Source organism: Acipenser ruthenus, chromosome 17, assembly GCF_902713425.1.
Source record: "Acipenser ruthenus chromosome 17, fAciRut3.2 maternal haplotype, whole genome shotgun sequence".
NCBI classification, from domain to species: Eukaryota; Metazoa; Chordata; class Actinopteri; order Acipenseriformes; family Acipenseridae; genus Acipenser; species Acipenser ruthenus.
Window position 1 is genome coordinate 27,923,241 of NC_081205.1, and position 25,748 is coordinate 27,948,988.

At 37.2% G+C, this 25,748-nt stretch overlaps 1 protein-coding gene across 1 annotated transcript; it reads left to right on the forward strand.

Moving 5' to 3' along the window:
• The first annotated feature begins 1,403 nt into the window (after positions 1 to 1,403).
• Positions 1,404 to 21,035, forward strand: LOC117423746 (TSC22 domain family protein 2-like). Its single transcript, XM_034039873.3, has 3 exons — positions 1,404 to 4,219; positions 18,981 to 19,032; positions 19,413 to 21,035. Exons 1-3 carry the CDS (start codon positions 2,145 to 2,147, stop codon positions 19,686 to 19,688), a joined length of 2,403 nt encoding a protein of 800 aa, XP_033895764.3. The 5' UTR covers positions 1,404 to 2,144; the 3' UTR covers positions 19,689 to 21,035.
• Positions 21,036 to 25,748: the final 4,713 nt, after the last annotated feature.

The following is a 25,748-nucleotide window of genomic DNA, read 5'->3' on the forward strand; positions in this document are numbered from 1 at the left end:
AGCAGTGGCCATGGGCCTCAGACTCGGCAGTGAGTAGCTACTCATTAAGGAAGTCCCATACTTCTGTCTCAGAGGAATGCAATACATCAGGCGCAGACAGCAGCTGTGCAGCTTCACTCTGACCATGTAGCAAATGCTGACATTTTTCAACATTATCCGACCCTACGCATGAGAAAAGGGAGTACGACTTTCCAAAAAAGACGCACGTTGCAAGAGTGTGAATGACGTAATTCCAATCTGTCGCACAGGGTCGGCCCTCCGACCATTAAATATTTCAGTCTGAAGTATGAACCACCCTTAACTCTACATCCCTAAATCTAGGAAGTTGGAGTTTTTCCATCAACTGGGCACCTTTCAAACGGATCAATTAGTAGGTGTCATACAAGGACTGATCAATTGACAATTCCAGAATTATTTCTGAAGCTTTTGGTCGACCAGATGCATTTCACTTAAGCAGTGCAGCGTTTTCTGTCCTTAAATCGAAATACATACTACTTTTATTTTTAATATAGAACGATTGATTTTAACTCACTTGGCCTTTGTTATTATTCTAATGAAATTAAATTTACAAATCTTTACTTTAAACTTTACTTTCATTCTCTTCAGATGTTAAGCTTCTTTTTACATCGTTTTTTTTAAAACGAATACAGTTATAAATAAAACCGAATAATAGTCTATTTTTTTCAGATACAGACCATACGGGATCAGAAAAAAATACATTTTTTTGTATACAAAATATTTGTTTAGGAAACTCTTATGTTGTGTTCTCACAGCAAAAAGTTCGAGATGGCACAGCAGCAAAGTATTTTTTGAGTATTTTGAAATTACAGAATACTCAGGCAACTGTATTTTCAATACAAAATACTTACAAAATAGTACATTAGCATTTGCATTACACATTACAAAAATCCAAATGTAATAAAAATACGCATTGCAATGACCTGTATTTTCAATACTTCCCATCCCTGCCTGTCAATTGCATGTGCTTGATAAGATTCTCTCTGGTTATGTGACTAGGGAGTAAGTATACTGATGTGGAAAATTGAAACGTGGTAGGGACATGCAGCAAATGACGTGCAACGCTAGGAGGAGCACAATTGGTCGTGTAACTGAGACTGCGTTGAGGAAAGAGTTCATTTAATTCCGTGAGTATATGACTATATAAGCATTCAAGAAACATCTCCAATTGATTTTGCTTCTATTGTATTTGGATAAAATGAATCACTTGTTATTTTCGGAGACAGAGAATTAAGAAAAGCTAGTGTACTGTAGATAAGTGTGTAGATGTGTGCTTTTATGTAGGCTATATTTCAATTCTATGTAGCTATTGATTCTGTACCTACTGGGGGCTGAAATATGCGGTGACGTCACGAAACGTTATTTCAAAATTACGTACGTTGGTTGTGAGTGGTGGCGGATACGGAGGAGGAGGAGGAGGCAGAGACTTGCGCAAGTTCTGTATTCACTATTAACCACGTACCCAGATGCGCTGCAGTCCCATAGTGCAGTGCGTTTTTCACATAGCCATCTTGTGTCGAGTGAGACGAGGAAGGGAGGCAGTTTGTGAAATTCAGTTCCCTTCAGTCTGTGAAAAAGAGAAGAGCGAAGAGTCCGGGAAAGCTGTCTTAACTGTCTTTACTATCCTTCCTAACAGCTGAGACCTCCGGCTTCCACTGAGCAGGACGTTGAAATTATACTCTGTCTACAGAATGTCGTACATGCTAATTCCCAGGTAGAAAAGTGTTATAAAAAGGAGAGTTGAGTAGAGCGGGCCCGCTTCAGACTAAAGTATCTGCTGCAGCTGGGGGATCTATATCTGCGACAGGGGCCTGCTGACAACTCGGGAGCCGGGTGATCAGCTGACAGAGCAGGCCGGCTTTTGAGAAGAAAAGAAAAGGAAGCTACGATCGGAAAGAGAAGACGTAACGGCGGAACTGCACGACTGGAGTTCAGAAGGTTGGATCATATATGTTTTTTTGAAGTCGTAAGAGCAACAGGAGGAAAGAGGAAGAAAGATGCTGTATAACCGTGTTGCTAACAGCTATACACTGTGAAATCGTTATCTATTTGTTTTTGTTTTCGTAGACTGTATATACTTTATCATAATCGGGGAGTGTGTAGTCATTTCTTTTGTGGTTCTCAAAATGTCTAAGATGCCTGCTAAAAAGAAGAGCTGTTTTCAGATCACAAGTGTCACCCAGGCTCAGGTGGCTGCTAGCAGCATCACAGACGATACTGAGAGTTTAGATGACCCGGACGAATCGAGGACTGAGGACGTCTCATCGGAAATCTTTGATGTCTCCAGGGCTACAGATTTGGAGCCAGAGGAAGTTTGCGAGAGAAGTTCATCTGAAGAAACCTTAAATAACGTTGGGGAGACCGAAGCCTCTGGTGCGATTACACCGAATATACCTCAAGATGGGCAGCCAGCGACTGGATCAGGTCCTTCAAATGGAGGTACAGCATTAAGAAGCACAGTCTTGACAGCTCATTACGGCGCTCCCAATGTTAATCCACAAATTTTGGGAATAGGAGGAACGTCAGCCCAGCCCCCTGCTGCTTCGGTTGGGGGTCTGCAACAATCTACACCAGCAGCGAGCACTGGAGGGTCTGCTAATGTGCCAGTAGTCGCGTCCCAGTCTCCTCCCCCCACTGCCGCCGCCGCTTCTACTACTACAGCTTGCAGTTCACGTTTCAGAGTCATCAAACTTGATCATGGTACAGGAGAACCCTTCAGGAGGGGCAGATGGACTTGCATGGAATTCTATGAAAGAGATTCCGAAGGCTCTATAATTACCAGGACTGTGGATAGCATAAGGCATGCTACTACTTTGGAACACAGCACAGATAGGGATAGTGGTCTTGGTACCACTGGCGGTTCTGTTGTAGGTCCTGCCGCACACTCAATGCAGGGACCTGATTCGACAGCTGATAGTTCATTTGCTGGTTTTTCCCACTTGCAACAGGCTGACCAGAGCAGCCAGTCCTCTCAGCAGCAGGGTTACGGCATAGGGCTTCAGACTGCCAGTGGAACAATGGCACATGGTGCGTTTCAGCCCCCTGTGTATTCCACTCATGGTGTTCCCGGCATCCAGAAAAATGTTGTTCCTCCGCAGCAGGCACAGGTCAGTGTGCCGCCTGCTACTGCACAAATCCCCCTTGGACACAATGGAATGAGCATGCAGCATCAAAGTGTAACAATGCAACAGGCTGGCATGCCCGTGCCTTCCCGGCATCAGCAGGTACAGAATCCACCCAGTATACCACCAGTGTCTCAGCCCCAGCAATTTGCATATCCAGTTCAGCCCCAGCAGCTCCCCCCTGCTCACCTTTTGCCAAGTCAGCCCTCTGTCCTACCTAGCTGTCAGCCGGATTACCGACAGCACCTGCCCCAGCAAAGCACCCCAGGATCAACAGCACAGACCCTCCTGGTTTCCAGTCTTCCGGTGGGCCAGACAGTCAGCCAGGGTCCCTCGCCAGTCATGACACCTGCTGCCAGTGTGGCCCTGGTGTTGGGACTGCCAGCTCAGACTGGTGAATCAGCTGGGCAAGGCACTGGAGTCATGCAAGGCAGTCAGTCAGCTCCTGCTCAGGGAGTCCTGCAGCAGCAAGGAGGAGGTGTGGTGCAGCAAGGTGTAGGAACAGCGCCTGGAGTTGTGCAACTGCAGCAGCAGGCTATGAGTCAGCATCAGGCTCCCGGGGTGGGTGGAAGCAATCAAGTCTCGGGAGGACAGAGTGGCCTCCACCCAGGGGTCCTTGGTGTCCAAAACGTGCCTGCTGTTGTGCCCAGTACTGGTATTTTGAGTGGGTCAACAAGTGTGCCTACAGCGGTGCCCAGTGTGTCCAGCACTTCTGTTACTATGCCAAATGTATCCCCAACGATAGGACAATCCAATATGATGAGTCAATCGCAGGCCTCTAGAGTTGCAAACGTAGCCCAGGCTGGAGGGTCTGGCTTGCAAGGGCTGGCCAGTGTAGCCTCAAACCTGCCCCAGTCCAATTTCAGCCAGTTCCAGGCCCAAACCCAATCTGTCATCAGCCAAGTGGATGAGAACCGAAGGAAGTCCGATGTGCTACCTCAGCCTCCTGTAATTTCTGGAAAAGATCTTATTAAGCCTTTCATTCCTGAGCCCCTGCATCTATCAGCAGCCACCCCCATGAACAGCATAACAACAACAGTATTTGGCATACCCATTACCATTGATGGGGATGAAGACAGGTACGTGTGCTTTTTATTTTAGATTTCATGAAATCAATAGACATTGCACTGTTCAAAGCAGTAAGCTGATCACAAACTTTAAATACTAATATTCTAGCTGCAAAATAAGATAACCTTTTAAATGTAGAGACACATAGCAATTGTCAATTTTTTATTTATGTTCTGGAAACAAGTGTTATGAAGTTGCATTGCAGTGAATTAAAAAAATGACCAACACACAGTTAATTCCCAGTTCTGAAAAGGGGGTGTGTCCGATTTCAATCCAGCACTGCTTCCGTTGCTTTGATAATGCCCATCAATGTATAAAGTTACTGTGTAATTAATGGAGACTTAAATCAACAATCTGAGCATAAACTATAATAGGGAAGGTTACCAATACTGTTGTAGCTGATTTATAATTCCTAGGAACACACAATATAAGTTTATGTCCTTTAAGTTTGAGGGGAGGAAGACCAGGGATTTAAGAACAGTATTGCATTTTAGCGCTATATTGTATATACATGATACTGATACATTGATACTGGTTATTGCTGGATACCAACTTTAGTAGCAATGCAGCCATTCACTCTTGGCACACATTGCAAAAATAAATTGAGCACTTAGTGTTTTTCATTAGTTCTACCAAATGCTGGAGCAAAATCTGCTACATAAAACTACCCCCCTATGCTCTTTACTGTTCACATCAGCAAAAACCTTTGCAAATGGCTCTTAAAAATGTTACTGCTGAAAAGAATAGTTTTGCTGCCCAGCTGAGTCATTTTAAAATGCTATTTATTAAAAACAAAAAAACAAACAAACAAAAACATTATATTCCTTTATTCAAACAACTGAGACCTTTCTGGAGACCAGAAGTATTGATTGTTGGGCCACATTTATGAATGAGGGCTGAACAGAATAGGAAGTGTGCTTGAAAGAACCATTTTGACTAGTTCAGAGAGGTGAAGGGTTAAGTTCACTTATCAGAACTTGCTTTCAGATTCTTTTAAAATACTCCCAGGATCTAAGACTTTGTGAACTTTTTAGGCCTACAGTGCTTGTGAAACATTAGTCTCTTGAGTGCTGAGTGATCATCACCAAGGGCCTACAGATCACTGCCCTAAGCTAATTCTTGAGAGGCGCAGATTAACAGTTACATTGATGTTTAATGTACATTGTTTTGTACAATGCCATGGGCGGGAGTTTCAAAATAATATAATTAAGAGTAAGAACGGTTGACTGTTGGTAATTCCCCAAGTCAGTAAGACATGATTTGAAAGATGGTGGTGTATTCCATTTGGGGTTGGGTGGGGTGGGGGGTAACCTAATGTTAACCCGACAGTTGCCTCTAAGCTCAAGTCTCACTGCTAACCCCAAGAACAAACAGGATTTGCAGTTCTATGAACCAATATATCAATCTACCCTACCCCTAAAGCTCAATGGACAGGAATACAAATGTCGCAATAATCCACAACTATTATTTAACTGCAGCCTGACAAGCGAAAATGGAATGGTTTAACAGCAGTCTGTTATCGGGCAATGAGCAGTGTCTGTAGTGTGGCTTGATGGGGACAGATTAGGAAAACTGAACGTTCTAACTAGACACTTCTGGTTGTTAACTGATATTGTTCCATTGAATGAATAGTCCTCTTCCTATTGGTTGTTAACTGATATTGTTCCATTGAATGAATAGTCCTCTTCCTAGTATTGTAATACCCAAGAATTGGAATGATCATTTTTTTCTAAAATAGTTGTTGGTGAATACGGCGCAAATTGTAAATGTTATTTTAAAAAGCCACTTTAGTCTTGAGTGTATTAAAACAGGCTAAGAAATACATTGAGAAGGAAAAAAGCCTGTTTATCTGGAGTTGAAGTATTTGCTTTGGTTTTAGTGTTTTCTTAGTGTATTGGTGTACCTAGTTTGTTTAAACGGCCTGTTAGCTGGCAGCCCCTATATTGGTGGAGCCTTGCTGGGCATGTTGGAATGGAGACAAGAACACAGCTCATTTTTCCAGAGATAGCTGACCTGCATGAACCATGCAGGCTGCATTCCAGAAACTCTATGAATGGCTGTGATTGTGAAGTGTCGGCCACAGCAGCAACTCATTCTCAACACTTGATTGTGGGGGCTCTGCCCTGGGTGTCTTTTACTGTTCTGTTAATGAGCTGTTGAGACAACAGTGTTAATTATGGCTGTTCATTAATGTAGTCTGTCTTTCTAGTGCTTTTTTTTTTTAAGAAATAAAATGTGATGCAGAAGATCCCAATGAACAAATCCTATTCATAGACAAATGACTGCTTCTGTCTAGTTCACAAATATAATAATGTACAGTATCACTTTCGCAAAATACAGAGAATCTTTGCTTTAATGCTGGTATTACTCTCGACAAGAGGCGGAGACTTCAGAATTCCTATTTGTTTTAACATTTTCCAAGAACTGGGGGTTATTGCATTCAGTATAGGGCCCCAAAACTCTGGAATGACCTACCTAGCTCTGTAAGGGAAGCCCCAGCTGTCACTGCTTTTAAAACAAGATTAAAAACACAAAATTATGTTCCTTTTATTCTCTGCCTTGTTTTACTGTTCTATGTTTTTCTTTTGGTTTTTATTGCTTTTTTGCATTCTCTTAATATTTGTTAATGTTTTTATTCATATGAAGCGCTTTGTGACAATTTTTATTGTGAAAGGCGCTCTATTAAAACTAGATTATTTTTATTGCTGAAAAGTACTGTATAGTGCATCAAGTAAACCTTTTTTTTAATGTTAGTTTATATAAATAAGTATTGGTTTTCCTAAAGTTACATTATATTATGATTTTATTTATAATTGTTCAATTTTATTAAATATATTTAATTGTAGTCTTTAATTGATACTTAATTTTGTTGTGCTAATTGATGTTAAACATAATCCTTGCACAGTGTAACCCTAAATTTTGCACTTAACTTTTTGCCATGGACGGTCATTAGTAGAACTAAGCTGTTCCTCATAAGTCTGGTAAAAGTGGGTTAAGTCATTTGGAAATTTGATGATTTATAAAGAACGAATTTCCTACTGTAAGGTTTGTTCCTTTTAAGTTTTTTTGCAGCTACAAACTGCCTGTACCAAAAGAGGAAGTACATTCTTGTGTATCATTTGTCACTGCTGTAAGTGACAGCAAAAAGGAAATCTATAATAAGTGCACTACATAGTGTATGTACGTTCAGTTTTGTATGACACAAAACCCAAATTGTAAAAGTAGATTCATCTCAACCATTTGGACATATATATATTATTATGCATATATATATATATTACAAATTACATTGAAATAGCACAGTGTTTGTATGACAAGTGGCTTCAAGAAACACACGTCATGGGATGCATGAAAACTATTTTTGCACCTCTCAGCCACTGTACACGAGCGTGATTTTAAATGTATAAAAGTGCTGCATTTCATGCCACTTCACTTGCTAGCTACCGTTATCACTTGGGGGGGAAAATGACTACCTATAAGTTAATCTGAGCAGATAGTACTGCAATGACTACTGCAGAATGTAGGGTCTAGTTACTGCATTTTTTCTCCAATATTAAGTGCCTTTTTATTAAATTTAGAATAAATCAAATTATTTAGGCTTTTATTTACGTTGTTTGTCATTAATTATTAATGAAAACATTTAAATCTATTTTGAAATGTTATAGTTCAGCTTGTGTTGAAAAGGAAAGCTAATAAAGTCTACATTTTGATTTTTGTTTTTAATTTACAATGTTCCTAGTTTGTTTTTATTACTTTGTACCCCTTTTTTTCTGAAAGCACTTTAATTAAAACAGTTTAGAAAGGTTTTTTGTCACATTTTTTCATGCATTTCTAGCTTCATCAATGCTGTCAATGTATCAAACACTTGTAGTATAAAAAACAAACCAACTAACAAATTAGAGATTTTTAAAACCGAAAAATCCAAAATCAGGAAAAAATTAATCAGAAAATTCAAAATAATAAAACGTATTTCATAGGGCCCTAAATATGTATTATTGACTTGCCTGTGTTCTAAGTAACACGTTTAGTAACTTATTTATTTTTTAAAGATTTTTAAAGTGATCAAAAAAACAAATAGTGGTGCAGCGAGAGAGAATGTGACTGTGTATTTATCTGCAGCATTGTCACACAGTTAAAGTAAGTGATAGAAGAATTGTGGGAAACCACTGATATCCAGGTAAAAGTCATTGAATACCAGGCCAGTTCAGTTTTTAAAGTTCTCTCAATGCGAGTAGACTTCTGGAAATGCAAATGCTATATTGTCTATGTAAGGTAATGGCTGCTGATACAGAAATACAGGATTCCAGTTTTCCTTTGATGAATAACTATAATCCGATCACTTGCTACCACTTGTCCCAAGAATTAATTAGCTCACCGCAAATAATGTATAGAGAGCAATAATTACATTTTAGTCTGAAAATGGCAGTTTGGCTGTTGGAGGTTTAAAAGCCTGAAGTATGTGTCATGACATATTTGAGATGAAGTGTGTCTTGGTATAACCTGGAGGAGGGCAAGCCTGTTGATTTAACGTAAGGTCTCTGACTTCATGCTTCTGCACCCTAACCTGGGTGGTCAAATGGCTGCACTGGCTTTTCGTTAATGATTGGCTTTAAACAAGGAAAGCTGACATTACAAAAGTAAATACAAACATTTAATAAGATTGTTGTAAAATATTTAGAAAGAAAAAAGACCTGTGGCAATCCAGATCAGCAAAACCAGATTTGTAGTCATTTAAAATGGTGGTTTTCAGTTGAAAGTGCTCTGTGCTCTTAGGTTTGTACCCATAACTACTTGTATATGGTTGAGTCAGTGCCACTATAATGTAGAATTAGGACTGGTACATTCACTTTAAAACCACAATGCTGGAAAATGATTTTACTTCTATAGATTGGATGTCCATTCACTAGTCAGTGTGACTTTCTTCCAAGAAATATGCTGCATAGTCAAAGAAAAGTACATAAATACAAAATGGTTGCGTTAATTACACACCTAAATGTAATGCTTACTCCAGGCACTGAGCTACAATATAAGGACTGGTTTATTTAGTGCGGTATTTATAAGCTACTAGGGATGCTTCATAGATAGATAGACAGATAGGGATATAGATATAGATATACATATACATATAGATAGATAGATAGAGAGAGATTGAGATATTTAGATATATATATACAGTAGATATATTGACTTTTTTCCACTCCCCTTTGAAGCTGTTATATTTAAATTCCCTTTCATGTGCACTAGTCGTTTGCTTGTTTCTTCAAGTGCAACATGCAATTAATAAGTAAAGGAGTAGAGATTCATGTGATCAATTGCAAGGATTAACTGACATCATTCTGCAGGCCAGACCAAGAGCTTGAAAAATAGGAGTGCCTCCACTGGATTCTTGATTATTTTTCTGTTTTGTTTTAACCTATTGTAGCAGTCTCATGAATTCAACAAATGTATTACCAAGTGCTAGTGTTTCTATGTAAACAAGAAGTGGAAGGTATGTGCTGAAAAGTTTAACTCAAGCATGAAATCATCCCAACCATATACATTCATGTTGGTAATGTGTGGTCTCCATAAATGAAAGGAGTGATAACTAAGGATTTGAAATCCATGGTACTTAAAATTTAAAAAATAAAATAAAAACATGAAAATGCACATATTGGTGGTAGACCATTGAATGAACTTATCTGCAGTGTTGTATTCAGTACTACTGCATGTAAAATGTATTTTAAAAAAACAAACGCTAAGTTACTGAACAGTTAATTTCCATTCTGCGGGTTGCACAGCACCTTCAAGTAGTGCTGGAATAAATCATGCATACCCTTTGATATGTTTGATATGCAAGTCCGACCACAGCCAGTGGTAACCTCTAGCGAACATCAGCTTTGCACATTGGAGAGAAACAGTACGCTGTGAAATAGGAGGTTGATTTAAGATACTTTAAGTAAAAGATTATCTTATTTGTCAAATGTATCAAGTTGGCCCACTGTATTGTCTGTGAGATTCCACCACGGTCCTGTATGTAAGTTAACTTTTTTATGCAATATAAACTGTTGTGTATACTATATATCCTGTTTTGCTGCTCACCCAGTACAAATATGAGAAATGAGATGGTGGTTTGAGTCAGAGGAAAATGTAAGGCAAGCACATACAGTATTAGTAATTGGTTTCCACTGACACTTCCTTCCCAACTAATTGCTTCAAACTCATATTCATCATTAAGGATATAGCTTTGTTTACCATTTCAAGCAATTCATTATATGCAGGTATTTCTTTTATATAGATATAGATCAATAGCAGTGCATCTGCAAGCAGGCGAATGTCTTGGTTTGTCTTGTAAATAAATGATTTCGGAAGGAATACACCAGTAAATCTAAAACTGAATTTGTAGGAATGAATGCATGTTATGCCAAATACTTTGAAAAGTATTCATGAATGACTAACTGGAATGTTGCCAGTGAGCTGACAAACACAGAGCTGGAATTTTAAAGTGGCATGGCAAGCAGTTTTATTGTTTGAAATGAACCAATAAATTATGCTGGGTAAAGTTTCAAACTCTTAGCAGGTTGATGGAGAAAAATTGAGGACAAACAGTTTGGTTACTTTTGTAACTGACAATCGGGTATGAAATGGTAGTTCTTTCTAACTGTAACAAATTAGTAGTTTGAATTGTGCAGTCCTACAGTACTGTGATAATGAAGTCAGTGTTGAAATTTTTTTTTTTTTTTTTTTAAATCTGATAACATTTACAGGCTTGCGGATGTATTGTATGTCAAAGCGGAACTATTTCCTGTCTACATACCTAATACAACATTTCCTCTTCCTGTCCACATCTTGAATGCTGTTGCATATTTATCATTTTAGCACTTCTTCCTGTAGGATGAGTGATACTTGGCCTAGCATTGGTAAGGGGTGGTGGGGCAGTGCATATGCTTAACATTCTTGAAACACTAAGGGTACAGTATGTGAGGTATACTGTAGCTGCTTTGAGCTGCTTTAAGGGTACAGTATGTGGGGTATACTGTAGCTGCTTTGAATTGAGCAGTATGACAATTCAAATATGTTTAAGTAAAATTTGATGGGTGGGCCATGGGTTCATAGCTTAAAAAAAAATAAATATAATGCCCCATTATACCCTCACAGGGGTTGCTTATACCTGGATGATCTCAAAGTATATGCAGGCTGTCTCTCTGTCCACAAGGTATTTTTGTCATTTGTAGTGAATGGAAACATCTATTTTTGTATCCGAATACATGTCAAAAGATGTTTGTTCGGATATTTGTCCCAACACTAATTTAAACACAACCCTAAACCAGTTAAATATGTAATATGTTTTGGTTTTTTTTAAGTGCTTCTAAAGATATAGTATTGTAGAAAAAGCACAGTACAGTGTTGGGCTATGAGGTAATGGTCCACTGTGACAGCAACAAGAATGGTTGAGTCCCAAAATCTGCTTTTAGTTAAGAAATTTGAACATTCATAAATCAGCTCTAACTTTACTGGGTAAAGCTAACTTTCAACCCCACTGTGCAGTTCGAGCAAGCCAAGCCCAGAATCGAGGGGAGGTTATTATATAAAGAACTTTGCATGCAAAGACTGAACTAGGAAAAAAAGGTCTATAAAAATGTTTGTTCTTTTCTATTTTTTTAAATTGTAAGGCTTATGTAAGGCTTTTGTGTAAAGGGGGAAAAGTGCATGTTTTTTAAAAAGACTTGTACTAGATTATTTTGTGTGATTTTCTTCACTTCCCTCTTTCTTTCTATTTTGGTTCTTGACTATGCAGGAATCCATCAACTGCTTTCTACCAAGCATTTCCTTGCAACAAGTTACAGAATTCAAAGAAGCCCTGTAATAGGTATGAGTGTGTATTGTAGTGTGTGTAGAAGAGGACTTGATTCTGAGTGTGCATGGAAAGCATGGCATTCAGAGTATCTCACCTTGCTGTCTCAATAGACAGCTTTTTATTTTGTTACTGACCTTTTTATTAATATTGAATGAGCAACAGGTAAACATCTGTGTTGAGCCATCTTGAACGCACTAATGCAGCTAATATACACATCACCAATAATAAATTAGCTAATATACTGCTGACAATGACTCATGGTAACTTGGTAAAATAAATTGTAGTCGGTGAACATCTGGTTAAATAACTTTTCAATACATTAGGCATGTACTTTTTACTGGAACTAGAAGTGATTTTATTTCTTAATACTAATATTGTATTAGCCAGTCAGAAATAATTGGATTTATCTAATTACCTAATGATTAGCCTCAGGGCTGCTTAAGGGAGTGTTTAGCTTAGTGACTTTCCAGGGCCTTTGTATTTAGAAAAGTGTTAAAACACTGAGGAAATTACCTTGTTTAATAAAACCATGTGTGATGACCTGCTGACATTAAATTTTCATTGATCCAATTTGTGCTTTTTACAATGAATTTGATTGGAATTAATAGCATGGATCTGTACATGATTTTGCAAGTTTTCTTGTTTAGACGAGATAACTTAGTTTTTAACTCCAGGTTAAGAAATGGTGTACTGTGTCCATGTGTTAAATATAAATAAATATAGTGGTCCAGGATTCTGGGCTGTGTCTTTGAATCAAGCACAAGCAATCCTTTAAACCCCTTTAAAATCTGTTGGATTCTAGTGATTGTTCTTGTATGGAAACTCAGTAGAGATCAGCCTGTACTGCATGTAGAGCATGAAGTCACTGCGGCTGCCTCGGAAACCTCCAGGGAGAGAAAGTGTCTTCGTAATGAATGACTGTTCGGGGTTTGAAGCATTCGAGAGCACCACACAAAAGAATCGTAGTTCGATATATTCTTTTACAGAAGATTGTGTTCTTAAAAGTAAAACAATCAATCCAGTTTTAGGCTCAAATTATTTTCGTTGTGTAGTTCATTAGACAAGTGTATAAAAACTTGTAGGAGGTTAAGATCTATGAAAGATTACTGCAAAAAAAAAACAACAATTGCATACAGGAAGCTGAGGTTGACCATTTCTGTCATTGTTCTCAATGAACACATAAAGGATGTTTAGAAATAGGTTTACTTTGCTATCGCACACCATTTTGTCCTTTTGGATCATTGATTTTTGTTTTTGGGAGAAGATTTATTATTATTATAATATCTTTTAAGATCTGTGTTTCAGGGGCTGCTTGTTTAACTATGTAAAACATCTGTAGCCCATCTCTCAATGAGGCAGGATGTTTGTCATTAACTGCTTGAATGTGCACATAAACTACATGCTTCAAAGGTACTACAATACAGTATCTGAAAATGGTTTGTTTGCAGGTTAGAATGAAAGAAGTCAAACTGGTACCGTACCACATCTAGATATAGGCACGCACAGTGATCCAGAGCTATAAAAAGATATACTTAAACGTGACCTCAATCTTTACTGCTCCCCCAGTCATTGTAACCACACTTGCTAATAGAGGTCTGGGTTAACACCAAAAAACTGCAAGTGCCTTTTATATGTGGTTTTTTTGGACAAGTCTCTCGAAATAATTTACTACCGAACCAACATCAAGTGACAATGAGATTGGGTTGAGCAGTACTGTGGCTGAATCTTGAAACACTAAAGGAATTTAATTACATTTTTGGAAATCTAATCCTAATTAGTCTCACCATAATGACGGAATGTATAAGTGATGTGATTTTTCGAACTAATGCTTACCTAATACTACTACTTGACATTTATCAAACCAGTATTTAGATGGCAGCAATGTTTTTATTTATTCGTGACTGGGAAGCATTTAGCAGTTTCTATTCAATTAATCAGCATGTCAGTTGCTATGAATTGCTTATGATGTGTGCTCGTTAACATAGCTCCACTGTGTTGCGTTTCCTTGCACATGATCTGTGAATGGTAATGAGATACTGTGTTGTGTAACAAGTTATGTTTAAAAAGGGTAGGATTTAAAATACCAAAAATAAATAAATAAATCCAAGCTGATATTTAGTTTTTCAGATATTGCTTTTATAGTTTGAGCCTTGCCAAACCTCATTAGAGGCACCTGTTTAGGCACCTTTGTGTTGCCAACTTTTGCTGTTACTGACTCATCGTGTGTTGTATTAACCTGCACCCTAAGGCAAACCTAAAGGTTTGTCATTTTCCTTGCCAGTAATGTAGAAAAATTGATGTGCACCAGCAAAGAGATAGGTTAAGTCATTGACGACTTTATTGCATTACAGCAAAAGATCTGAACGAACACTTAACCCCCCCAGCTGTTGCCACAATGGGAAGATTGTGGAATAGCCTGCAAAAAGCCTACACCCTTTCACCAAACATGCATTTTTCCCAGCAAATTAAAAAAAGTTTTGTTTAACTCAAAGATCTTAACTCTGGAAGAAAAATCAATATTAATTGTATTGAAGCAGTAACTTAATTAACCTGGCAAAGAATGGCAATTCATCAAGTATATCTAAAACACACCTTAATCTGACAGTCCTCACCTGAGGCAAGAGACTGAAACAGTTAATTAATCATAGCACTTACTTTTTTATGTCAGGTGTGGCCTACCATCTCTGCATTTCAGCATTCATTATGAATTGCTTGTTCTACCAGCGCACTGTGGATGACTAGAGAGAAAATCCATGTCTCATGCCTTTTTATGAGCCAAAAAACGAATTGCTGAAAAAAAAACAGTACTTTCTTGTGCTATTTGTATTCTGCAATTCTTTTCTTTATTTTTTTTTATTATAAATGAGAATGTTTTTGTACAAGGGTAATATCTAGTGTAACTGAAATACAAGGTTAATGTGAAACAGAAAAAGTCCTGGTGTTTTCTTAATTATTATTCATTCCAGTGCAGTTATGCTTTAAGAACAAAATATTGTATATAAACATGATACATAAATATTATGCCCTCAACTGTATAACAAACTGAAAGAGTAACTAATTCATTTAAGGTGATTAAACACACGCACACGTATCTGAATCTAAAATCGATTAGTTACACTATGTCCCGAGGTACAGTGCTAATTCTAGGTGTAAAATACATGGCTTTTTATGTAAAATGCCTCCTCTGATTAGATTGTATGTTTATCAAGACTTCTGCATTGGCTAACAGTGGTTGTGTTTAAAATCCATTAGAGTCCAGCTTTAAACCGTTTCTAGTAAAGTATAAGCTATGTGTCCCACTGCTAATGGGTCGGTGTTTCCTGCACAACAGTGGCATCTGGAAAAGAAAAATTGACCTTCCCATTTAGTCATTATCTTTTCAATAGGAAGATTTTGAAAAGGAAACAAAATTGTACTCTAAAATTGTATGGAAGTAAATAGAAGGTGAGTGAGCTCAATCGCACGCAGATTCAGCAAGTCAGACCTGAGGCAGATGGGGAACTGAAATCCAATAGATGATGCAGATGACACCCGCCCCCCCCCCCCCCCCCAAAAAAAAAATCCTTGCTTAAAACCTTTACACAGAAACAGGCTGGACTATCGATAGGGTTCAAACAATATGGGGTTTGCTTTTACCCTCAAGTGGCACAAACCAACACAGATAAAGTAAGAAAATGATTAAATCATGCTTTTGTTTAATTTGTTACTATATGCACAAACGGATGTAAATTTAATCAGTATATGTTAAACCTTTACTATAAATGTTGCACACAGCTCCACATGCATTACTGCGGCATTTTTTTACCCTTTAATAATGTCGATGCATCAGGTTTTTTGGAAACGATATATTGATGGTGAAAAATTAGGCATCGCCCCAGAGGCTTATTGAAATAAATCAATTTTAACAATTCAGCACTTTGTAAGTGTGTAGGAAATGGGTAAGTGTAAATACCATTGCATAATTAACAACAACAGAATTAACTTTAGTACTCTGGACTTTTAATCAAGGACCATTTTTCCTTATCTCCATGTGAACGTCTTCACCACCACAAAAGGTCAGATTAATTTTGCACAAATTAACGGCTCCTGTAAATACCTTTGTCTCTTCTGGCCAGGACTGGTCATTAGGTTATGGGGTAAAACCGTGGGAAATGAAACCAGGGACTTCACAATCGTTAAAATAGGTCGCATATGTGTTACTGAGGGTAAGAATAGTGCCTTCCCCTTAACTCTGATGCGGATCTATTTAACCAAATTTGTTAAAGTTCAAGTAGTGAATGGTAACGTTTTGCGATTGTTTAAAACTCTAATAACCTATATTTCATGCCAGGGTTGCACTTCAGTCACGTAGGCTGCTGCCTCTAGCAACGATGTGGAAATGTTGTATTTTGATTGATTGGATTGTTATTGTTAAGCACCCCTAAATGTTTGAGAAGCTCCATTTAAATATAGTAGTAGTTCGTTTCAATTGCTTTATTGTACCATTATCATTTTTCCGTGTCTTTTTCGATCAGATTTATCAACAATCCTATCTGTCTTTCTGGTCTTAACTCAGCTCTCCTCTTGGTATCTCTAAACATGCAAATACAAATAGCATGCCTAACCTATCCCCATATTTGTAGCGTGTGTGACGGTATGATTTGGCTCTCAAGTTACTAGAACATTACATATACTGCAAACCAGGCGTTGTGCGTGCGTATTGAGGAATCGCTTGTGCTTCTGTGAACAAAACTAGTTCAATCAGATACTTTGCAGACTTTGGTCCGGAGTTTTCAGCCATGCACAGCACAGTGGAAACCCCTGGAATGCTCAGTTCGCTTGGGTCGTCTCAGTATTCGAGCGGCTTAACACATTACCGTGGACGCTCCAGGTAATTGTAACATTTACTTTAAAAAAACGTTTACTTTTCGCATTGTTTGCAGTTGGTGTATAATGTTATGCTTGCAAAGAATTAACATAACGATAACAGTTGTTTTATAAGTATTGCATTTTTGCTACCGCTCGATTCAAGTAAATTGATTGTATATATGTGACCGTCATGCAGTGCTCAAGTGTCACGTCTCTGAAGAGTCTAACCTCTTCTGAAATGTCTGGTACGCCTTAGAGATAACTTCACGTATTTATGGTTTTAGATTAGAATCTGGCAGCAGGAAACATGATGAAATAGTGGATTTTTATTTTTGTTTCACAATTCTGATTTACAAAAAAAAATTGGGGCGTTTCAATTTTAAGAGCTGATCTGGCGTTCCTCATTTGATTTGCGTGAAAACAATATATACCACAACGTACAGTCATCAGATTGCATTACTGTGATCCCTTTGCAACGGTAAAGGGATTCTGCATACTACAGCGAATCGACTGTAACAGTTACCGTAGTTGGCAAGTTACAATCAGACGTAAGAGTATACTAAATCAAATCTTAACATGGTCAAGCATTTCAGGCAGCGGGAAGCATTACATACAGAGACGCCCAGAGCGCTGACAACTGTGTTGCGCACATTGCAATGCATGGCTCTTTTGGTTGGAAGTAGTCCAGTAAGTAAAAACAGTAATAGATAACAGTAATTTGCAATGCTTTTTTTCTCAATTTAAATCTGGCCCTTCAAGGACTCCGTATTAACTGCTGCATTACAACTTCCGCGCAGCTCCCGAGTGGGGCTTGGCTGGTCTGAGCTTATTGTTGCTGTGCTTGCTGGCTGATGTATTAGAGGGAGAGAAAATACTGGGCGTTTGGACGTCGAATAAAATAAAAATACACAAACACCCGGGCCCTTGCAAAAACGAAATCGGTTGGTTTTTATTTTATTGTATTATTTTATTTGACCAATATATAAGAATGCAAAAATAAAAAATAAAAAACTGGGGAAAATCAATGCAGAATTTGTATTTGCTTAAGGCCTGGGACCTCTTTTTTTTATTGTTTTATTAATAAAATCGTTAAGTATTCTTTTATTTGAATACAATTAAAGTAGGCAGTGAAACATGGCGTATTTCTGAAATATACACGTATTTCTGAATAATACAGTCCTGTACGTTTGTTAATGTTACCATACGTAAATACCAATATGTGTACCAATAAAAAGAGTATGGTGCAAAACAAGATAATGCAGAAGATGGTTATCAAAAGTGGGGGTGACTTGTTTCAACACATCCTTATTTTTCCAAAGCTTAGTGAGTGGGCAGAATAAAATGTATTTCAAGGTACGTGTAAGAAAGCCTTGTTGTCTCTCCTTCTGATTTGTTACAAATCCCCATGGCATTCCAGCATATTGGTCAACACAGTCTAGGCAGGTTTGTGTATGCTGCTTTGTTCCTAAACATTAATCACTTGCCGGAATGCTAAAGGTGTTTTTTTTTTCAGCTTCATATATCTTTCAGACTAACACTGTAGATAAGTTTTTGTCGCCATTCTCTGACCTGATGCAACCATGGTTCGATGACATTACATTTATGTTGGTATGTGTTTGTCAAGTGTTTTTGCATAAACACAAATTGAAAAAGTTGACTAACAGATATGGAACTAGAAACTGGCATCAGTTTGTAGTAAGTTCATAAGAAGCTGATCGTGAACAATTTGGAGTTTGCATATCTATGCTTTTGGGAGAGGGCTGACGCTGGAACCTGGAAGGAAGCTGATTCCATAGTTTGTCAGGAAGTTTCTTGTAAGGGCTTGTAGAACAATTCATGTCCTGGCCGAGGAATGCATCTCATGAAATTCCCTCCCTTTCGCAGAACTGTAATCGTGTATGTATATTTTATATATATATATATATATATATATATATATATATATATTATATATATTATATATATATATATATATATATATATATATATATATATAATGTTACAAAGTCCCCCATAAGCACAAAAAAGACTGGTACATTTCATATTTGCCATTTGTTCATCTGATGCTCATGTTTGTTTTTGTTTTACAGTACGTCTGGAGCAAGTGTTGTAGCCATCGATAACAAAATAGAGCAGGCAATGGTAAGTAAAAACAATTACACAATACTGTATACTCTTGAATCTATTTGGAAGGGAAATGGTTTCCTACTGTAATCCATCCACAAGCAATCGCTTTAAATGCTTCTGTGTTTTAGTTCCACTAGTTGATACAATAGTTAAAAAAAGGAATACTACAGTATACAATGAAAAGGTATTTTCTGATGTATGGGCTACAATTAAATGCTGCATAATTTAAACAACTTAATACGATTGTACTGATGGTATTGGGTTATTATATTAGAGTATTATGTGGATAATGTACTTGGTTTGCTGAAGATTTATACCAGGTTAATAGTCTGTTAGATTGTGATGATATTGTTTCTTGTTTGCTGACTGAATTTTACATTTTTGTTTAAATATAGGATTTGGTTAAAAGCCATTTAATGTATGCAGTCAGAGAGGAAGTCGAAGTGCTGAAGGAGCAGATTAAGGAGTTGTATGAGAGGAACTCTGTACTGGAACGAGAGAATGCACTTTTAAAGTCCCTTGCTAATAATGACCAGTTATCCCAGCTTCCTGTTCAACTGACCAGTCCCAGCAGCACTTCTCCCCCGCAGCAACAGCTAACAGCAGCACCTACAGAGGGCGGCTCCCAGCCAACGCTTCTTCCACAGCAGCCTAATATCTCCTCTGCGTGAAGCTTCTAATCTTCATAGAAAAAAAAAGAATAAAGAAGTCTTTATCGTGTTTGCCACAGTGTTCTTGCCAGTCTACAAGTGAAGAGGCGTGCTTCAGTGTGTGTGCTGTTTGGCCTTCCCAGTATTAGACAATCATCCTGCAAGAGCTTTCTTTAACTTGACATCTCATGCAAAGCCAGTGGAGTCCAGGTTGTGTCAGCAATGCACAAGGCAATTGCTAGGAGGGTTCATGTCGGATTGAGGCAACTACTGTATATACAGTGTTGTAGATGGGGTACTTCAAATAATTGAGGCTTACCGTGTGATTTTCTTGAAAACCAAGGGGGTCGATTTTAGCCTTGCTGTTTCATGTTGTAAGAAGTGCGAGTCTGTTTTAAGAGCCACCATACTTCAACATGAGTAACTAACATACATTAGTTCAGTTTAACTGTTTGCATTTATTTATTACAGGGCTGCTATTTTCATAATGTAAATGAACAATGTCACCAGAATCAGTTTAATTGAGCGTTTTTGAAATGTAAAATAATTGGTAATACAGCTAATGGGTGGAATTACAGAAAATAGTTAAATATATTGGCAATAATAAAGAAAATCCTGGCATAGTGCTAACACTAATGGCAATTTTACTTTAGGATTGTTTATTTAGTTGAGACCCAGTTTGAATGTAAATTTTGTACAGAGTGTAAAGTATAAAGAACGTAGCAAGTTGTACAGATAGACACCAGTTCTCGTGATTATAAAACCTTTAAAGAATTTTTGGTGGGCTATTTTGATGAAGAAAACTTTGCTCATTTCTATTGCTAGTTTCTTTATCTAAGAAAGAAAAAATGATTGCCATAATTCCTTCTTTTATTATTATTATTATTATTTTAGAAGAGATTTCTTTTTGTGCATTTCTGTGTGTGTGTGGGAGGGGGGGAGGGAAGCTGTGAAATTGTCCAACCTACTTTGTAACCAAAGATGCAAAGCTGTGTACTTAAGTTTTATTTTGTAATGCACACACTCTATGTATTTTTAGTTTTTAGTTACCTTCTCCTTCACAAGAAATCTTTTGTTGCTGTTTAGCATGTCCTGCATGATCTGTAATCTTCAAACCACTTTCTTACCTCATGTTTTTATTCAGCACTCTTATTGTAACATAAATTAGTCTGTGAACAATGTCAATGGAAAAAAATCAGAACGAAGAGCTGGTGTTGATGGAGAAAATCTAGTGTTGTGCACACTAGTTAGAAAAATGAAGTGAGCCATCTTTTGTTCATTTAAATGGTGTTATGAATTTCATATGCAGAAAGTTTTGTTACATTGCAGAATTTAATGTATTTAATAAATGCAACATTCAGATCCCAAGTGTAGTGTACACTGAGTATTTAAATTACAATTGTACATTTCTTAAATACAATTTGAAAAAAAGCTAAATGTAATAAATGTCATTTTTCCATCTGTGCATTTAAATATGCACACACCACCCACCCCTTGGATTTTTAAAAAAATGTTTTTGGTGTTGAATCACACATGAATCATTTGTCTTACTCAGTCATAGGTGCCTTATATGAACCAACAAAATATAGGTCTGCAGTTCTGTGGAATGTATTACAAAAGCTGATGAAAAGCTCACCTGCCTAGCATATAGGTTGTTCTATGTATCATTGCATATTGTGGTATGGGTTCTCTTGTTAGTCAGTGTTGTACTGTTTGTAGACCAAATCAAACCATTCTTGTGTTTTGTGCACATTTTAGTTGTTTTACATCACACTTCATTTAAAAAAAAAAAAAAATACAAAAGTCTACATGCATAAATAAATGTAAATAACTTATTTTGTGCAAAATGCCTGCATTTAAGACCATGGTTCTGTTTACCTTTTCATTCCAAATGATTTTATTTTTTGTTTTATTTTTTTTTATTTTTTTATTAGGTTTAACGTACACTTTGGACCTGCTGGAGCCTGACAGTCATAGATATCCACAGACATGATACATTACACTATGTAACACAATTTTTGTTCCTGGGTAGTAAGTGTTATTTCCTAATTGCTTATGCCTCAAAAGTATAGAACATGGCTATTATTCCCCACAAACTTTGCTTTTGTGACCAGAAAGTGATATTTTGAAATTTACCTATTTCCAATGAGAAAACGGGTGAATTTGTGTCTTTTCGTTCACATAGTCAGAAAAAAACAACATATGAATCCAAATTAACATGTATTTATACTAAAGTAATACAAAAATGACTACAAAAGTTTTAGAAGTGAGTAGTTTTTTGAGATTTACGCTTATACTGTAAATCACTTTCACGAATCAGCCCCCAAATGTAGTCTCCCATCATGTTCTCATTATACTGTCCTTGGTAGCGGCGTTCAAAGTCCAGTATATCCTGGTGGAAGCGCTTGCCTTGTTCCTCCGAGTACGCTCCTATGTTCTCCTTGAATTTATCAAGATGAGCATCAAGGATATGGACTTTGAGGGACATCCTACAGCCCATTGTGCCGTAGTTCTTCACCAGAGTCTCAACCAGTTCCACATAGTTTTCGGCCTTGTGATTGCCCAGGAAGCCCCGAACCACTGCGACAAAGCTGTTCCAAGCCGCTTTCTCCTTACTAGTGAGCTTCTTGGGGAATTCAATGCACTCCAGGATCTTCTTTATCTGTGGTCCGACGAAGACACCGGCTTTGACCTTTGCCTCAGACAGCTTAGGGAAGAAGTCTTGAAGGTACTTGAAGGCTGCCAACTCCTTATCTAGAGCTCTGACAAATTGTTTCATAAGGCCCAATTTGGTCTCCAGTGGTGGCATCAGCACCTTCCGGGGGTCCACCAGTGGCTCCCACTTGACGTTGTTCCTCCCCACAGAGAACTCGGTCCGCTGTGGCCAGCCCTGCTTGTGGTAGTGCGCCTTGGTGTCCCTGCTGTCCCAAAGGCAAAGATAGCAGGGAAACTTGGTAAAACTGCCTTGGAGACCCATCAGGAATGCCACCATTGCAACCTCTTGATGCCATCTCAGAAAAATGCGGATATGTATCCACTTAAGCAGCTGGAACTAAACTGAACTGGTGGGCTTAAGGTCCCTGTATTTATACTACTATTTATATTACTGGAAAGTTCTAGAAGTTACTCCAAGTTTATTCAGCACTGAATCTATCTGGAATGTTCTGGAAAATAGGTACATTTCAAAATATCACTGTCCTGGTCACAAAAGCAGTTTGTGGGGAATAATAGCCATTTTCTATTCTTTTGAGGCATAAGCAATTAGGAAATAACACTTACTACCCAGGAACCAAAAAAAAAAAAAAAAAAATTGTTATTGTTATTTAGTTATATCTTGAGAACCACATACTCAGTTGTTAACTTGGTATGGACATTCCTTTTCATAAGAGATGTGTTCTGGCATTGTCATTTGTGTATGACTAAGCACAATAGAGGGTTTTAAATCTATGCCATGTGACATGTTTTTGCTTGAATTAAAGGCTTCATCTTGGGAACTGCTTGCACAGTTTGATTAACATTTGTACACGGGTGTAATAATATAGATCCGAGTGAGCACAGTTTAATACGCTGTGCTGTAGTGTATACTCTATTTTAATATTCATTACAAAAAATAAAATAAAAGTTGTTCATTTGGTAATCCATTGCACTAAAAAATAACTTGTCAAACAAATGAAATACTCCTATATGATTAAGCAGTTTATTTAATCAGTTCGAAGGAGAGATGAAGAAAATACCTCCCCTATAATAGAGGTGACGTAAAGCAAGTGACCTGGTGAAACTGTAAGCCATGGGAAAGCCATGACACCGGATGTGAGTAACAAGGTGAATGGAGCAGGGTGTGGTTGTATGAATGAAAAGCTCTGCAAGTATTCACTTGTTCTAATTTAGTGTTGACATTTCTGTGCCACTGAACCTGATCTGCAAGTGTATGGGCGTTTAACAAATCTATTTTATTTACTTAAAAGTGACTTTAAAAAAATAAATAAAAATTACAAACCATGTATGTTTTTGTGTGTGACAAAGGAAAAACCTTGACATTTATATTTACAGTTCTAATTTGGATGTTACCCATGTAGATTACCAGAACACAGCCATTTCTATTCCAATCAATGGATACATCTAATTTAGAGTTGTTCAGGACGTAATAATAATAACCCTAGGTAACGTTAGCTATTGTAGATCAATTTGAAAACCTAGTGTGATTTAGTACTTTAGTAAAAGGAACAAGCCTTTTTTTTTCTCTGGGAGCAACAATTTTGTGTCTCGTATTGGGTTGCACCCCCTATCTTTTCAGAACTACACACCTGAAAATCTGGTACAACAGGTAAGGAATGGTTAAAAACTTGACAGTGGGTAGCTGGTTTATTTAATTTTTGTAATAATAAAAATATTGTGTAGAAATGTTACATTGTATCAGTATATTAGAACTTCAAAAAATACATGTTACGTCTATTTTGTAATTTTTCATACCTCGTTTAAAATAAAGGTCTAGCACCATCATGTGGACTGTGAAGCTGAATTTAAAAGCTTACCACCAAGTGGTTTGGGTTGGAATTGCAATTGTTGTCTAGTCATTGATCAGCATATGGATGACTAAGGTGCTTTGCTTTCAAAGCAACTAGTAAATGTGTTCAGAAATTAAGTAAAGGACACATCAAACTGTACCTATCTTATGAATTGTAATCTATTTCCATACAAGGTACGTTTTTAATTAGTAAGTTCCAGTTCCACCAGCCTTTGCTTAGATAATGATATTCTGACAAGGCTTCATGTTTGTTTGTTTTTAAACTAAGGACGATAAAGCTCTTGAGAAACTGAATTCTCATGTAAAATAAGTTCAGCATTGAGGCAGCAGTAGGAAACATACAAACCTGTCATACATTTCACATGAACATAGGCAAAATATACAGCACAGATATAACATGCATCATATTTCACATAATATACAGAATTATTACCCTTGTAATAGCTGACAAGTATGGTGGAAGCCCTACTCAGTGTTTCCAAAATTTCAAAACATTTTTTATTTTTGGAAAATAAAAAGGAGAAATTCTGTTAAGGACGAGCACTCCATTTCCTCCACAGAAATAAAAATGCTGAAATAGGGTTTTCTGAAATTTAGTTGGTTTAAATATACCGCTTTTAGAAGCTAGAAACAGAAACCTCTGAATACATCAACATTGTTAAAATAGTAATTCTTTAGAATTGGACAAATAAACTGTAGAATCTACTACATAGCACCTAAATTTAGGAGCAACAATACATGTTTACCTTAAAGTGTATAACTACTTTTGATGACCATTGATACTTAAAAAATATATATACAATTTAAATGCAGAAAATTATAGTGATAGTATAACAGCTTGAAAGTGCGTACAGTATTTATTGCAGTTATTTATTAATAAACTAGATAAAAAAAAAGTTCAACACCACACAAAACATTCAGGCTAATTTGGTGTTTACTGGTATTTTGAATCTCTATAGAAAAAATTTGGTCTGCATTTCAAATTACATTTTTCAATTTAAATACTTTTGACGTGTATGCTATTATTAGACAGGAATAGTTTCAGTTTTGGGGCCAGACCAGTGTGGTTTTATAAAAGGAAAAAAAATAATAATAAAAGACTGCTAATGTTATCAAATCTTATAGGAACCCGCACTGGAGAAAAATGTTAGCAGATAATGACGTCTTTAAGATGTAAGAGTTTGAATTGAAGGATTAAGAGTGTAGACAGAGGTCGCATTCCCTTTACAAATTCTGTCACTTATGAAAGAGGATTCTTAACAGAGTGCATAAAGTACCTAAGAATACCTACAGAATGTAATGACTATTTAGAACCCACTGCTACCATTCCTAAGAATAACGCTAGGGGAGAACTGCTACAGGTTTAAATACCAAGTTATTAAATACAGGTTTCGACGAGAACAAATTAGTTATATCTCCTGTTATTTTAAAATCAAGGAGACAAGGAGTTTTACAAATGTATGTCCCAAAGGAGATATTCAAACGCTGGAGGTTCTACTGTATCTCAATCATTTACCTGTAACTTCTTGTAGAAAACAATGACACCAGTTACAGTG

Bases quoted from the DNA above. Each gene is read 5' to 3' on its own strand.
- LOC117423746 (XM_034039873.3), top strand. From the start codon at position 2,145: ATGTCTAAGATGCCTGCTAAAAAGAAGAGCTGTTTTCAGATCACAAGT. The intron at 4,220-18,980 runs GTACGTGTGCTT...TTTGTTTTACAG, and splicing joins ATTGATGGGGATGAAGACAG to TACGTCTGGAGCAAGTGTTG. The intron at 19,033-19,412 runs GTAAGTAAAAAC...GTTTAAATATAG, and splicing joins ACAAAATAGAGCAGGCAATG to GATTTGGTTAAAAGCCATTT.